The sequence below is a fragment of the Notolepis coatsorum genome (genome assembly GCF_963971535.1).
Source record: "Notolepis coatsorum genome assembly, chromosome: 15".
In the NCBI taxonomy this organism is placed as follows: Eukaryota; Metazoa; Chordata; class Actinopteri; order Aulopiformes; family Paralepididae; genus Notolepis; species Notolepis coatsorum.
Genome location: NC_140179.1, coordinates 24,718,779 through 24,731,516, shown reverse-complemented (window position 1 = coordinate 24,731,516; position 12,738 = coordinate 24,718,779). Strand labels below are relative to the sequence as shown.

The following is a 12,738-nucleotide window of genomic DNA, read 5'->3' as shown; positions in this document are numbered from 1 at the left end:
TAGATATGATACTTACTACCACTACCTCTTGTACTTTAGACTCTGGCCACCCAGTACTAGGTATGAATATGTTGAACACTCCCACCTGATAAACGGATCCAACACAAATGTACCAAATCGAAAGTTTGAGTTTTAATACATAGCAAAAGGTATGTACAACGATCACTTAATTACATTTATGATTTGAAATAGTATGCACTTTTATGGCAAATGAGTATTCGTAGGTAGATCAATATCGAATGTCCAATCTCTGATTGCGCAGGAAGCAAATATACAACCTGGAATATTTAGGGAACAATAGCAATGATACTTGAATGATTATATAGCTGGATACACTAGGGGAAGGTTCCGACTGCGTGTAGGACAGCTGGAAGGGGGGGGGGGGGTTAGAGAGTCACTGGCTGGATCCCGTCTGGCCGAGGGTATCTTGGGAGAGTCCACAGATGTGCGACACGGTGCCCAACGATCCTCGATCCACAGATGAATGCAGTTGGACCCTCTGTGGCCGGCGTCCTCCGGTCCACGACGGAGAGACGTGAGGCGACCTCACTGTGCAGAGCGCCGTCTCACCTGTCGTCCTCTCCGGGGGGGGTATTTCCAACACACCGCAGTGTTGGCCTTTATCCATAGAATAATCAAAGTACTCAAAGCATAATCCAAGCCGGGGAAGGCTAGCCGTCGTCGGTAGAATAATCCAATATACAGGTCCACTCGCTCTTTGGCCTGGAGCTCCTCGGGTGCAGCTTCACGTGGGGTCAACCACCCTGGATAAGCGTCCAGCTGATGCCCGAAACGATGGGGGTGCTGATTACTATAGAACTCTTACCGCACGAGGCACTATATATGAATAGACTATTATTAGCTTAATAGAATACGTCCAACTCGACGATATAGTGCCAAATATGACTATTCAAATATTAATATACACGATGTCTCAATGCCGATACTGGGCCGAATTGGCCTTACTGCCCACACGTGGTTCGCGGGGAGGCTTTTGCGTCTGTCACTCTGTTGGAGGGTAATGAACTGGACTAAAAGAAAGTTCTACTTTAATAGCGCAGTATATATACGCACTATGAACAAATAGTACCATTAGTGGTGCGGTAGACATATTCCTACGCGGAACTAGGACTTACATGTTGAGCGGTACGATTGAACCTGGGCTGAGGGGTATGGCGACCTGGCACCAAGGTCTCGTCCAATGGTAGAATGGAGACTATTATGGGATGTTCAGTAGACTAGAAGGGATATTCAATGCATATTGTACAAGGAATATACAAGGAATATCAGGGGATATACAAATGCAATTAAATATATATATATAAATAAATATATATATCCGGTTTAATCTGATCCTTCAGAACAATTACCATTGACACCACATTCTGCTCGTATACCAGTTAACCCTTTCACTACCACACTACAGAAGGTTAACCGTCTGTAGTGTGGTTGTGAAAGGGTTAACCTTCTGTATTGTCGCAGTGAAAGGGTTAACCCTTTGGTAGTGTGATAGTGAAAGGGTGAAAGGGTCTCGATGTGTTATTTTTTTTCTCACAATGTTCCTGCTGCCAGTAGAAGACAGGAATACTCTTCTTATCCAGAACATGAATGGGGGTATTGGTGCATGTGAAGGAATACTCTTATTATTATTATTATTATTATTATAGGAGGCTGCGGTCCATCTGGGCCAAAAAACCTCACGCCACAAGAACAGTTTCTTCCCCTCTGCAGTGAGCCTCATCAACAAGGCTCGGGACCCTCAAGGCTCGAGACCCCCCCCCCCCCCCCCCGTGTTACATTAAAACACCCCTACTGGACTAAATACTTGCATGAACAACCAAACATACCTGTTCATACTTCACTGACTCATACTCTTTGCACATAACTGCCCAATTGCACAGCCCTGGCCTATTCCTATTTTATCTTTATTGTACTATATTCTATTGTGCTATATTTAATTTAGTTTATATCCCATTAAATATTATTCAACCTCTTTATTTACAGTTGTACAGCCCTGGCCTATATTTTATTTTATTTCATAATTATATTCTATTGTGCTTAACTTAGCTCATATTTCATTTACTCTTACTCCACCTCCTACAGGTCTGTTGGTGCGCCTGTACAGCAGAATCAGGAAGTATCGGGGGCAGCGTGAGCCTCCCACACGTTACTCCTCGCCACTAAGGGATTGCGCTGTTCAGGTGAAAAGATGCGACAGCTGCCTCATCGTGTACCGGAGGGGACACGTGATGCAAGGCTTGGTCCTCAGTGCAGCCGACCAGTGGGAGGCATAGTCTAGCAACGTTCGAGACAGGGGAGGGGAGAATTGAAGGGAGAATTGGCGAGGTGAAATTGGGATGGGAGAAAAATGGAAAATAAGGAGAAAAAGAGAAAGAATTCTGATTATCCAGAACATGAATGGGGGTATTGGTGCATGTGAAGGAATTAGGGCTGTCCCCGACTAAGGATTTGTAGAAGGATACGCCCCTTCCTGACAAAAGAAGCCACCCAACTCCTCGTCCAATCAACAGTCATCTCCCGCCTCGACTACTGCAACGCACTGCTCGCTGGCCTCCCGGCCACTGCCACTAAGCCTCTTCAACTCATTCAGAACGCAGCGGCCCGCCTGATCTCAAACCTACCGAAGTCGGCCCATGTCACCCCACTTCTTAGGGACCTGCACTGGCTCCCCATTGCTGCACGAATCCGCTTCAAGGCCCTTGACCTAGCATACCGTGCGGCAAAGGGAACTGCTCCCGCCTACCTCCGGTCAATGGTCTCTAACTACACACCCTCAAGACCCCTACGCTCTGCATCTTCTGGCCGCCTCAGACCTACTCCTATCCAAGCTCCGGGAGGGTCATCAAAGAGAAGTCGCCTATTCTCAGTCCTTGCCCCACAATGGTGGAATGAACTACCCACCCCAGTTAGGACAGCCGAAACACGTCCAATCTTTCGCCGTCGACTAAAGACTCACTTCTTCAACCATTATCTGAATTAAAAAAAAAAAAAAAAAATCTAACCCTAACTAACCATACTGTCATGCACTTGTCCTAATAAACTAACCTACACTGTAGCACTCAACACTTTGATGAACATTGTTACTCAGCTGATAGAGTTGTGCTCTTCCTGATGGCTTGTCGTACAGAACTTGTAAGTCGCTTTGGATAAAAGCGTCAGCTAAATGACTAAATGTAAATGTAAATGTAAAATGTATAGTCTACTTTGATTGGCCAAAATTTGCCTGTAGTCGACTATGGAAAAAAATATATATTAAAAAATAAGTATTCTTTTTTTTATCATTCCATTTGGGCTGTGGGGGGTGCTTAACACTTTCAGTGCCCAGCAGGGGGCGCACATTTAGTGCTTGAATGCCCACCATCCACTGCAATGTTAGCATTAATATCGCCTAATCTATGTTTTAAATTATGGCTATGTGTCTAATCTGCCAGTCGCATTATCAATGATCCATTTCCACAACATTGTCGAAGCGGATTGTTTTTTTATCGGTTCATTTCCGTTTTATAGCATTTTGAAAAGCCCTTGTTTTCACGGGGAAAAAAAGGATTCCATGATAATCGCCCTGTACTGTAATATTCTAGAACGTTGTAATTTTTCTGCCTATTTATGAATCGTTTTCAAATAAACGCTAGATTATCGATAGTATGTGTTCCTGGTCGCTCTTACAGTCAAACAGCCATATCACATTATAGGGGGAAAGCTTATATCTCCGTGAAAACGGGTCTGATTATCCTAAGACTGGTAAAATAGATTCCTTACCTGAGATCAGATGGTATCCAAATGGATTATTCCAATTCTTGATCGCCATTCCAAAAATCAATCCTTTTATTGATCCCACGCGTATACTGTAAAACACAGTAACCACGCTGTGCTGAGGGTCCAGCATGAAGCTGATCGGCCCCGGTTACATGCGTGAGAAGTAAAATGTGGATTCCGGGTTTTTTTTTCTCATGCATTTTCATGGAGTCCAATCCAAAAGGGTGAATTACCATCTGGGAGACTATAGGGGGCGCTTTTTTCACATCTGAGCACCTGGGGTGGCTGATTTACCAACGGTAGACTCGGTTGATGAAATATGAATTCAGATCGCTAACAAAAAAAACAAATTGGAAACGAATATTCTCGTTATGGGCATTCAACCCGCAGGGTGATAACCAGAAATATCTCGTGATGGGCATTCAAAGTGTTAATGTCTGAAGATGTATTATTGGTGTATGTGAACATAGTCACGTTTATTGCTTTTGTAGAGTTTCCATATTGTAATAGACGTCCCGTTTCTGTATTGTAATGGAACGACCCGTTTCTGTATTGGAATGGAACGACCCGTTTCTGTATTGTAATGAATAACAATAATAATGTTTGTGGTCTGCAGCCTGGAGGTGGGCAGCTGTATAGCAGTGCAGGTCTGTATGATTCAGATTCCTCTGCTCATCCTCTTCAATGCTTTCTATGCAAGTACGATTTTATATATACATACATACATCGTTGTTCTTTATTATTATTATTATTACATCTGCATCTATTGGAATTGGGGATGTCCGATATTATCGGCCGATATTGGCATTAAAATGTAATATCGGAAATTATATATATATATATATATTTTTACATTTATTTACCCAGGCAAGTAAGAACAAATTCTTATTTTATTTATTGTGAAAAGTATGCATACTGTTTTAATTCTACGACAACAGATATGTAATGTTAATTACCTAAAATTATTGAGGTTTTTTTAGGGGGGAAACCCCGCATATATCGGTATCGGTTGGTATCGGTATTGGAAATTAAGAGTTGTACAATATCTGTACAGTATATCGGTAAAAAAGCCAATATCAAACATCCCTAAGTGGAATGGACATTTCAGTCATGACTGGGGTCACTTAAGAGGCGACTGGGTGGCGCAGCGGACATTGTGCTCGTCACCAACGCAAGAGACACCGGGTTCGACTCCGGCTGTCGGCGTTGCCTCCGGCTTGGGCCGGCCGTCATACTAACTCAATTGGCAGAGTTAGCGGGTGGAAGTCGATGGGTGGTAATCTGGACGTTGTGGACAGCGACTCCTACAGGTCGGTTGGGGGACGCCTGCACAGCAGAGACAGGAAATGGCGGGGGTAGTGTGAGCCTCCCACACGTTACACCTCGCCGAATGAGAGTCCACACTGGCAGGTGAAAAGATGTGACGGGCTGCCTCCACATGTATCGGAGGGGACATGTGATGCAAGGCTTCTATCCTCCCTACAACCGACCAGTGGGGGGCATATGCGAACAACGTTCAAGACAGGGGAGGGGAGAATTGGCACGGCTAAATTGGGATGGGAGAAAAAGAGGAGAAAAAGTGGATCAAAAGAAAAATTACTGGCGTAACTTTTCCAGGACGTGGGGTTCGTGCTGGTGTTCAGCGACATCCATCTCTGGGCGAGCATCTTCGCCGTCATCGTGGTCAACTACATCTTCATGGACGGGAAGTGTGACTATTTTCAGGGTGAGTTGTCGTGGCGACCAGGAGGTGCCGGGCGGATTTAGGATTGTAGGAGATCCGGGAGACTTAGCCCAGATAGGTGCCCGCGTAAGCGGGCCCGGATTTTTTTAACTTCGACAACACAACCTTTAACTTATACCACCACCTTAAAGCGGACAAAAGGCACTAGAGAACACTTAAATTGACACCCTTTAATTAATGAAGCAAATTATAATAATAATAATAATACACTGTTTGTATAGCACCTTTCATACAAGAATTGCAGCTCAAAGTGCTTCACAGCAGTACAAAAAGACAGGCATAAAATGAGCACAACATTGGCAGATCAAGAGCAATGCATAAAGTGCAGACATAAAGCATAAAATGGATAGCAGTAAAATAGACAAAGTCAAGGTAAGACATAGAACATTAAATCACATCGTTTTTCATATTAGGATCTAAGATCTAGGGTTAACTCGCCGAACGTTGAGCGCCAGCCGCCAGGACCCCCGAAAACCAGAGTATAGTTGGGTTTTCATCGTTTTTTTTTTTTTTATTCGATATTTCCATTCATAAAGACATGCCGGCAGCCTGTGTTATCATTGGGGATGGGTCTGAGATCTCAAAACGTCCAATACCGCCGCCTAACACCTTGCGGCCGCTATTGCACTCCATTTGAAACGATGTGGCTTGGTGTCTGTCATTTTGGAAACTACACTCATATTCACGACGGTATAAAACGGAAATGTATGGATGGAAAAATGAAATGTTTTTTGCATCTTGACCGGAAGAAACTCAATGACAATCGACTATATTCCATAGCTATAATATATAATATAGCTTTAGGCCTGCAAACACAGCCACGTATCCCCATGTTAAAAGGCGCTGGCCTTTCAACAGTAACAGTAAACAGCGCCATCTGGCGCTGAAAGTGTTAATATGCGTCTTTGTTTACGGTTTGATTATCACTGATACAAAGTAAAATTGCAGTGCAATAAAATAGTTAGTAAAATAGAATAAAATAATGCAATAGTGCATTGCAATAAAATAGTTATCATCGTATTTTTTTGGGAGGCCGGTAAGGAGTGCATTACAGTAGTCGAGTCGGCTTGAGATAAAGGCATGGATCTGGGTTTCAGCGTCCTTTTGATTTAGCTATGTTTCTAAGGTGGAAGAATTATGTTTGTCAACTTGTTGATTGTGATTTAAAGCTTAGGTCTGAGGCAATGTTTAGACTGAGAGAGTCTCAGCAGAAACCGCAGAAGTCGTCTTGCGGTCTCACTTTTAATTTTGCGTTTAGACTAGTGTTTTGGGATGGAATTCTGCATGCAGACGAGGCTGTAAAGACTCGAGACGACGGAGCCCCGCTGTCACACGATTGGCGCAGATGTCACATGACCGTGCTGTGAAGACCCGCCCTACTCTGCCTCTGATTCGCAGACTGTGGGTGGGGGAATGTGATTGGACCAAAGCAGAGTCACAGACAGTGGCTCCAGTCACTAATAGTTGCGATAGCCGCGGGACTGTGTATTTAAAAGTCAACGTAGCCTTCAGGTGATCGCCATGGATAGAATCAGACATGCTTTGTTTACGCTTCTCGGCTACTGGCGCATGCCTGTGACGTAAGCAGTACGGGACGAGAGCCTTGACGAGCCTTTCGTCATAGTTTTATGCGGTTTGACAGTTTAGATGATAGCGCAAAGGTTTACCGTTTCTAGGAATTCCACCCAGGAAGGTGGTCTCACTTTTTTGCTGATTCTCCCCGTAAAAACGCAGTTGCCGTATAAACAAAAGGCACATCCGGGGAAAAAAATTGCAGATTCACCTGCTAGCGTTTCCGTCTAAACAGGGCCTGAGTCTACCATAACACTAGACTTAACTCACTCAAATACAGTTAGCAGCTGGATAGACTACAGATGGAAATTAGCTTCTGCTAAATCTGGTGCAAACATATTTTCATGTAACAATGATTAATTGTCTTTTTTTTTTTTTTTTTTATGTATTTGTTTTTGTGAAAATAGATTCAGGGCTTTTCAGAAAACATTCGGGGCTTGAGCCCAAGTAGCCACCCCCTAGCCCCGCCCCTGGTGCCGGGTTGTGTCGCTGCTGTTGGAAACAAATGGGTTGTCATTCACATCACTTACTTTCCAGGTGTGATCGGTAGAAAAATATACTCTGGTGTGATCAGTAGAAAGATGATCAGGTGTGATCAGTAGAATAGTCGGGTGTGATCAGTAGAAGAATTAAGTTGTAGAAACTGGTTTAAAATGGCATGACATGTGTACATATACAGTTCCCTCATGAATTACTGGCGGCGCAGGTAAATATGAAGAAAAAAGGCTGAACTGATGAAAAGATGGCAAAAAATGCCATGGTCCAAATGTCACATTGGTAGCCCTGCCACTAAAACAAAAAAATGTATACATGTTTTTATTCTCTAGTTGAGGTCTTGTTACAAGGACTGACATCAGATAACGGGTAAATGAGTTGTTGATTGTATTTGCTGTTTTTTTGTAAAAGGTCAGTTTATGTTGGTAATGTTTGTAAATGTTCTTAGATTTCCTCTTCCATCCAACAGATAAAACTCTTCCAGACGGTACATGAATAAAACCCACACTGATATGGTTGAACATACATATTTGATTTTCTTAATTTCTCGGGCTGCTAACATTGTGACATTTTATTTTTATTTTTTTTTTACACGTGGTTAAATCTTTTCTCATATCCAGTGTAAATCAAGCTAATGGCATTTTTTTCAGCACTTTTATCAGGACACTGGACTACTTGCAGCTAGGGGATGGGCGATTAATCGATTTGATTTAATTCGAATTAATGATTTAGGACTATTTAAAAAGTTTGGTGAAAAAGCTAGTTATTGCACTATTAATCCCAATAGGGACATTCATCTTTGTTTGATCAAGAGTAACCCTTTATATATATTATTATAGATTTTTTTTAAAGTGTAGATTGGTGAAAGTTAGGTTTGCACTTCAATCCCAAAAGGGAAATTCATCTTGGTTTGATTTAATTTTTGTCAAATAGAAACAAAGGTTATTTGAAGGATTTCTTTGGCGTTTCTAGTTTTCAAGAGAAAAAAATCGATTACATTTTTTTTAATCTGAGATTTTATTTTTAGGCCATATCGCCCAGCCCTACTTGCAGCTATGCACCCACAGTTTATTCATTAGAAGTGATTCCTGTCGGCGGTTAGGTGGCCGAGCGGAGATTGCGTTCGTCACCAACCCCGGAGCTGTGAGCTGGATTCGCCTGTTCGAATCCAGCTCACAGCTCCGGGGTTGTCACCAGCTTGGCTGGCCGTCTGCACTAATACAATTGGCTGTATTAGAGGGTGGGAGAAGCTGGCGGGGTGGGTCCGGGTCGTTGTAAACAGCGACTCCTACAGTTCGGTCGGGGCGCCTGCTAAGCGCGGATAGGACTTGAGGGGGATAGTGTGGTCCTCCCACACGCTACGCCCTCTCGATGAGAATCCGCGCTGCCAGGTGAAAAGAAGCTGTGATTGGCTGGACGTGTGTCGGAGGAAGCACGTGGTAGCCTCCACTCTCCCAGATGATCTGACTGTGGGGGGTGAGTGCGCAGCGACCAGGAAGGGACTGGGAATTGGCATACGACTAACATTGGGATGGGAGAAAATCGGAGGAAAATGGAGGGGAAAAAAAGACCAAAAAAAAAAAAAAGTGATTCCTGTCAATCTTATAGTCGTGCGCCAGATTACCGTAAATACTCTGGTAACGGCTCCTCTAAACCCCTCCTGCAGGTACGGCGCTGGTGGTGGTCTACCTCATCCTACTGGCCCTCTACTTCTTTGCTCCTTCTCCCGCTTCCTGCTGACCTGCTTGCCTCCATCTGTTTCCCTTGTACCGGAATGACCGGCATCATCGTTATCGTTAAAAATATATATATATATATGTGAGAAAATATGGGATTTTTAAATAAGTGTTTTTAAGAAATGTTCTAATAAAGTCATGCTCAGCTGCTGTAATAATAATGAATAAACTATCAATTTATAGAGCTGCTGTCTTGATTGTCTTGACGACCAGAATGCAATATGGTTCTAACTTAAAGGGGAACTCCAACATTTTGGGAAATTAGCTTATTTAACATCTTCCCTGGAGTTAGACAAGAAGATACATACCTTTTTTGTCTCTGTGCATGCATTTTAGCTTTGGGAATAGACGCTCCGTTAGCATAGCTTAGCTTCATCACTGGAAGTGGGGGAGGGTTAGAGCCTTACAGTGCCTTACAGCGTATTGCAAGGTCTGACATTGACCAAACTTGATATGCATGACCTTGGTGGGCTCTAGGTCAACTCCTGAAAAGGGGGTCAATGTCAGACTTTGCAATCAAAAGTTAGGGGGCTAATAACCCTTGCCATAATTTCAGTGCGCCCCTAACTTTTGATTGCAAGGTCTGACATTTTCAGGAGTTGACCTAGAGCCCACCAAGGTCATGCATATCAAGTTTGGTCAAGTACAGTGGAGGGGGTGAAACCATCAGGGGTGTAAAGTACTTGAGTAATTGTACTTAGTTACAATACTTAATTTTGTACTTTACTCTAGTATTAGGTTTATGTACTTTTACTCAATTACATCTCAGGAAGAAAACACTTTTTACTCCTTACATTTAAAATGCAGACCTACAAAGTACAAATCTCACAGGTCCAACAATTTTAATTCGTATATATTTGTTTCTCTGGCCGAACTAACGTTAACGTTATTAATCCTGCGGCCACACTTTATTTAAAAACAGCCAATCAAATCCCCATCAATGGAAAATGAACCCGCCCATACCCATGCTGATTGGTCCTTGTGCATGACTAGAAAGCAGTGATCTTTGATTAAATGCCTGCGATCAGAAAAAAAGTTTTTACTTTGACTTTTTAGTACTTAAGTACATTTAAAAGTAGAAACTTTTTTTACTTTTACTCGTGTTTTTAGCCAGATACTCTGACTTTTACTTGAGTACGATTTTGAGACTGTACCCATACTTTCACTTTATCATTTCTGGGTACTTTTTACACCCCTGGAAACCATGGTCTTAAACTGAGTCTGGCTGTATTTCTGTTGCCAGTTTTTGCTGTGGGTTTACATTTGGTCATTTAGCTGAACGCTTTTATCCAAAGCGACTTAAAAGTTCTGTACGACAAGTCATCAGGAAGGGGAAGGGTAAAACTCCATCAGCTGAGTAACGATGTTCATCAAAGTTTTTAGTGCTAGTGTAGGTTAGTATATTGGGACAAGTGCATGACTAAGGTTAGTTAGGGTTAGATAATTGATTGAAGTGTCTTTAGTCGACGGTGAAAGATTGTATGGGTTTCGGCTGTCCTAACTGGTGGGAAGTTCGTTCCACCATTGTGGGGCAAGGACTGAGAATAGGCGGCTTCTCTTTGATGACCCTTCCGGAGCCCTGATAGGAGTAGGTCTGAGGCGGCCAGAGGATGCAGAGCGTAGGGGTCTTGAGGGTGTGTAGTTGGAGACCATTGACCGGAGGTGTGACTTTACCAGCTTGATCTTATAATATTTCAATAATATAATAAAATTTAAGTGGTGTTTTTTGTTCAAATAAGTTAAGTAGCTCTATATTCCAACAGCCATCACTGATATAGCGTTGTCAGTAACATGGGTCTCCCAGTCCCTCCACACTGTTCTGGTATCCTGTTCACACTTTATCCAATCAGGGGAAAGAACCCTAGATATCTTTACTTATTTCAAGAAATCTTGCCAAGCCACATTTTCTTACTGCACTAGTAGATAATTGTATTTGCTTAAAACTCTTACTTATTTTCGTCAAACAATTATTTCAGCGTGGAGTTCTCTCTCCTCATTGGATAAAGTGGGAAGGGATATTACTGCAGAGTGGAGGGACTGGGAGACCCATGTTACTGACCAGACACACTATATCAGTGATGGCTGTTTACTGCAGAGTGGAGGGACTGGGAGACCCATGTTACTGACCAGACACACTATATCAGTGATGGCTGTTTACTGCAGAGTGGAGGGACTGGGGGACCCATATTACTGACCACACTATATCAGTGATGGCTGTTTACTGCAGAGTGGAGGGACTGGGAGACCCATGTTACTGACCAGATACACTATATTAGTGATGTCTGTTTACTGCAGAGTGGAGGGACTGGGAGACCCATGTTACTGACCAGACACTCTATATCAGTGATGGCGGTTTACTGCAGAGTGGAGGGACTGGGAGACCCATGTTACTGACCAGACACTCTGTATCAGGCTGTTGGAATTTAGAGCTATTATTTTAACAAGTGGAAAAAAAATACCACTTCACCTTAAGTTAAAATGTCTAGACAGTAGGAATTACATGCACAATTGTTAAAGTGAAAACTACTAAGCAACACAGTAATCTATAGTGTGCAATAGCATCATGCAGTTAGGGTCGATATGCGTTAAGGATTAACAAAGGAAGGGTATCATTCAATAATGTGCCATGCCGGACTGTTAAGACGAGCAAAATAAAACCAGAAAGCTATTTACACTTTTATTGACTCAAATCAAAACATTCACATAATATACAGGTCACCTTAAAATCATTTTCCCACAAAGTGAGGGTTCCTTAAGTCCAGGAGGAGCGAGACCTCATGCCGTTTGTAGTCTGTGTTATTGTGTAGAACGGGAAAAAGGAAAGTGGGCGAGAGAAGAAATTAAGTGCAGGCAAATTATTCATGCGTTCCTGGGGAAGCATCGATGTCGAAATTGGCAACGTCCAATCAGGACCCTGGATCGAGATCCTATAGAACCTCACCGACCGGGTAGAAATCACTTTGTTCAAAAGGTGCAACAATTATTTGGCATCAGTCATTAACAGTAAATGAACTAGGTTGATTATCTTGCTGCGAATTCAGAAATGCCTCTGGGATGATGTTATGTAACATACTGTCATGGTAAATGATCCAAAACAATATTAACCCTTTCACTACCACACTACAGGTTAACCCTTTCACTACCACACTAGACTCTGTTAACCTTCTGTAGTGAAGGGGTTAACCAGAGTCTAGTGTGTGATGTGCTCGTCTGTAAGGCGCCATGGTGGACTTCTGTAGTCACGCACACGTGTGTTAGCTAAGCCAAGTCTTGAAATGGGACACAATTTTAGTCATCCATCAATATACTGATTGCTTGGTTCCATATAATGGTGGCATAGTATTAAAACAGCATGTTAACCCTTTCATTACCACACTACAAAAGGTTAACCTTTCACTACCACACTAGACGGTT

General features: G+C 42.7%; 1 protein-coding gene across 1 annotated transcript in view; it reads left to right on the top strand.

Moving 5' to 3' along the window:
• Nucleotides 1-9,366, top strand: part of cax1 (cation/H+ exchanger protein 1) — a gene marked incomplete at its 5' end in the record, with an annotated part of 64,592 nt that extends 55,226 nt beyond the window's left edge. The window contains 3 exons of the mRNA XM_084330933.1: nt 4,394-4,472; nt 5,395-5,503; nt 9,255-9,366. Coding sequence (XP_084187059.1) covers nt 4,394-4,472; nt 5,395-5,503; nt 9,255-9,328 — 262 coding nt within the window. The 3' untranslated portion in view covers nt 9,329-9,366. The remainder of the gene's footprint in view (nt 1-4,393; nt 4,473-5,394; nt 5,504-9,254) is intronic.
• Between the last annotated feature and the right edge of the window lie 3,372 nt (nt 9,367-12,738).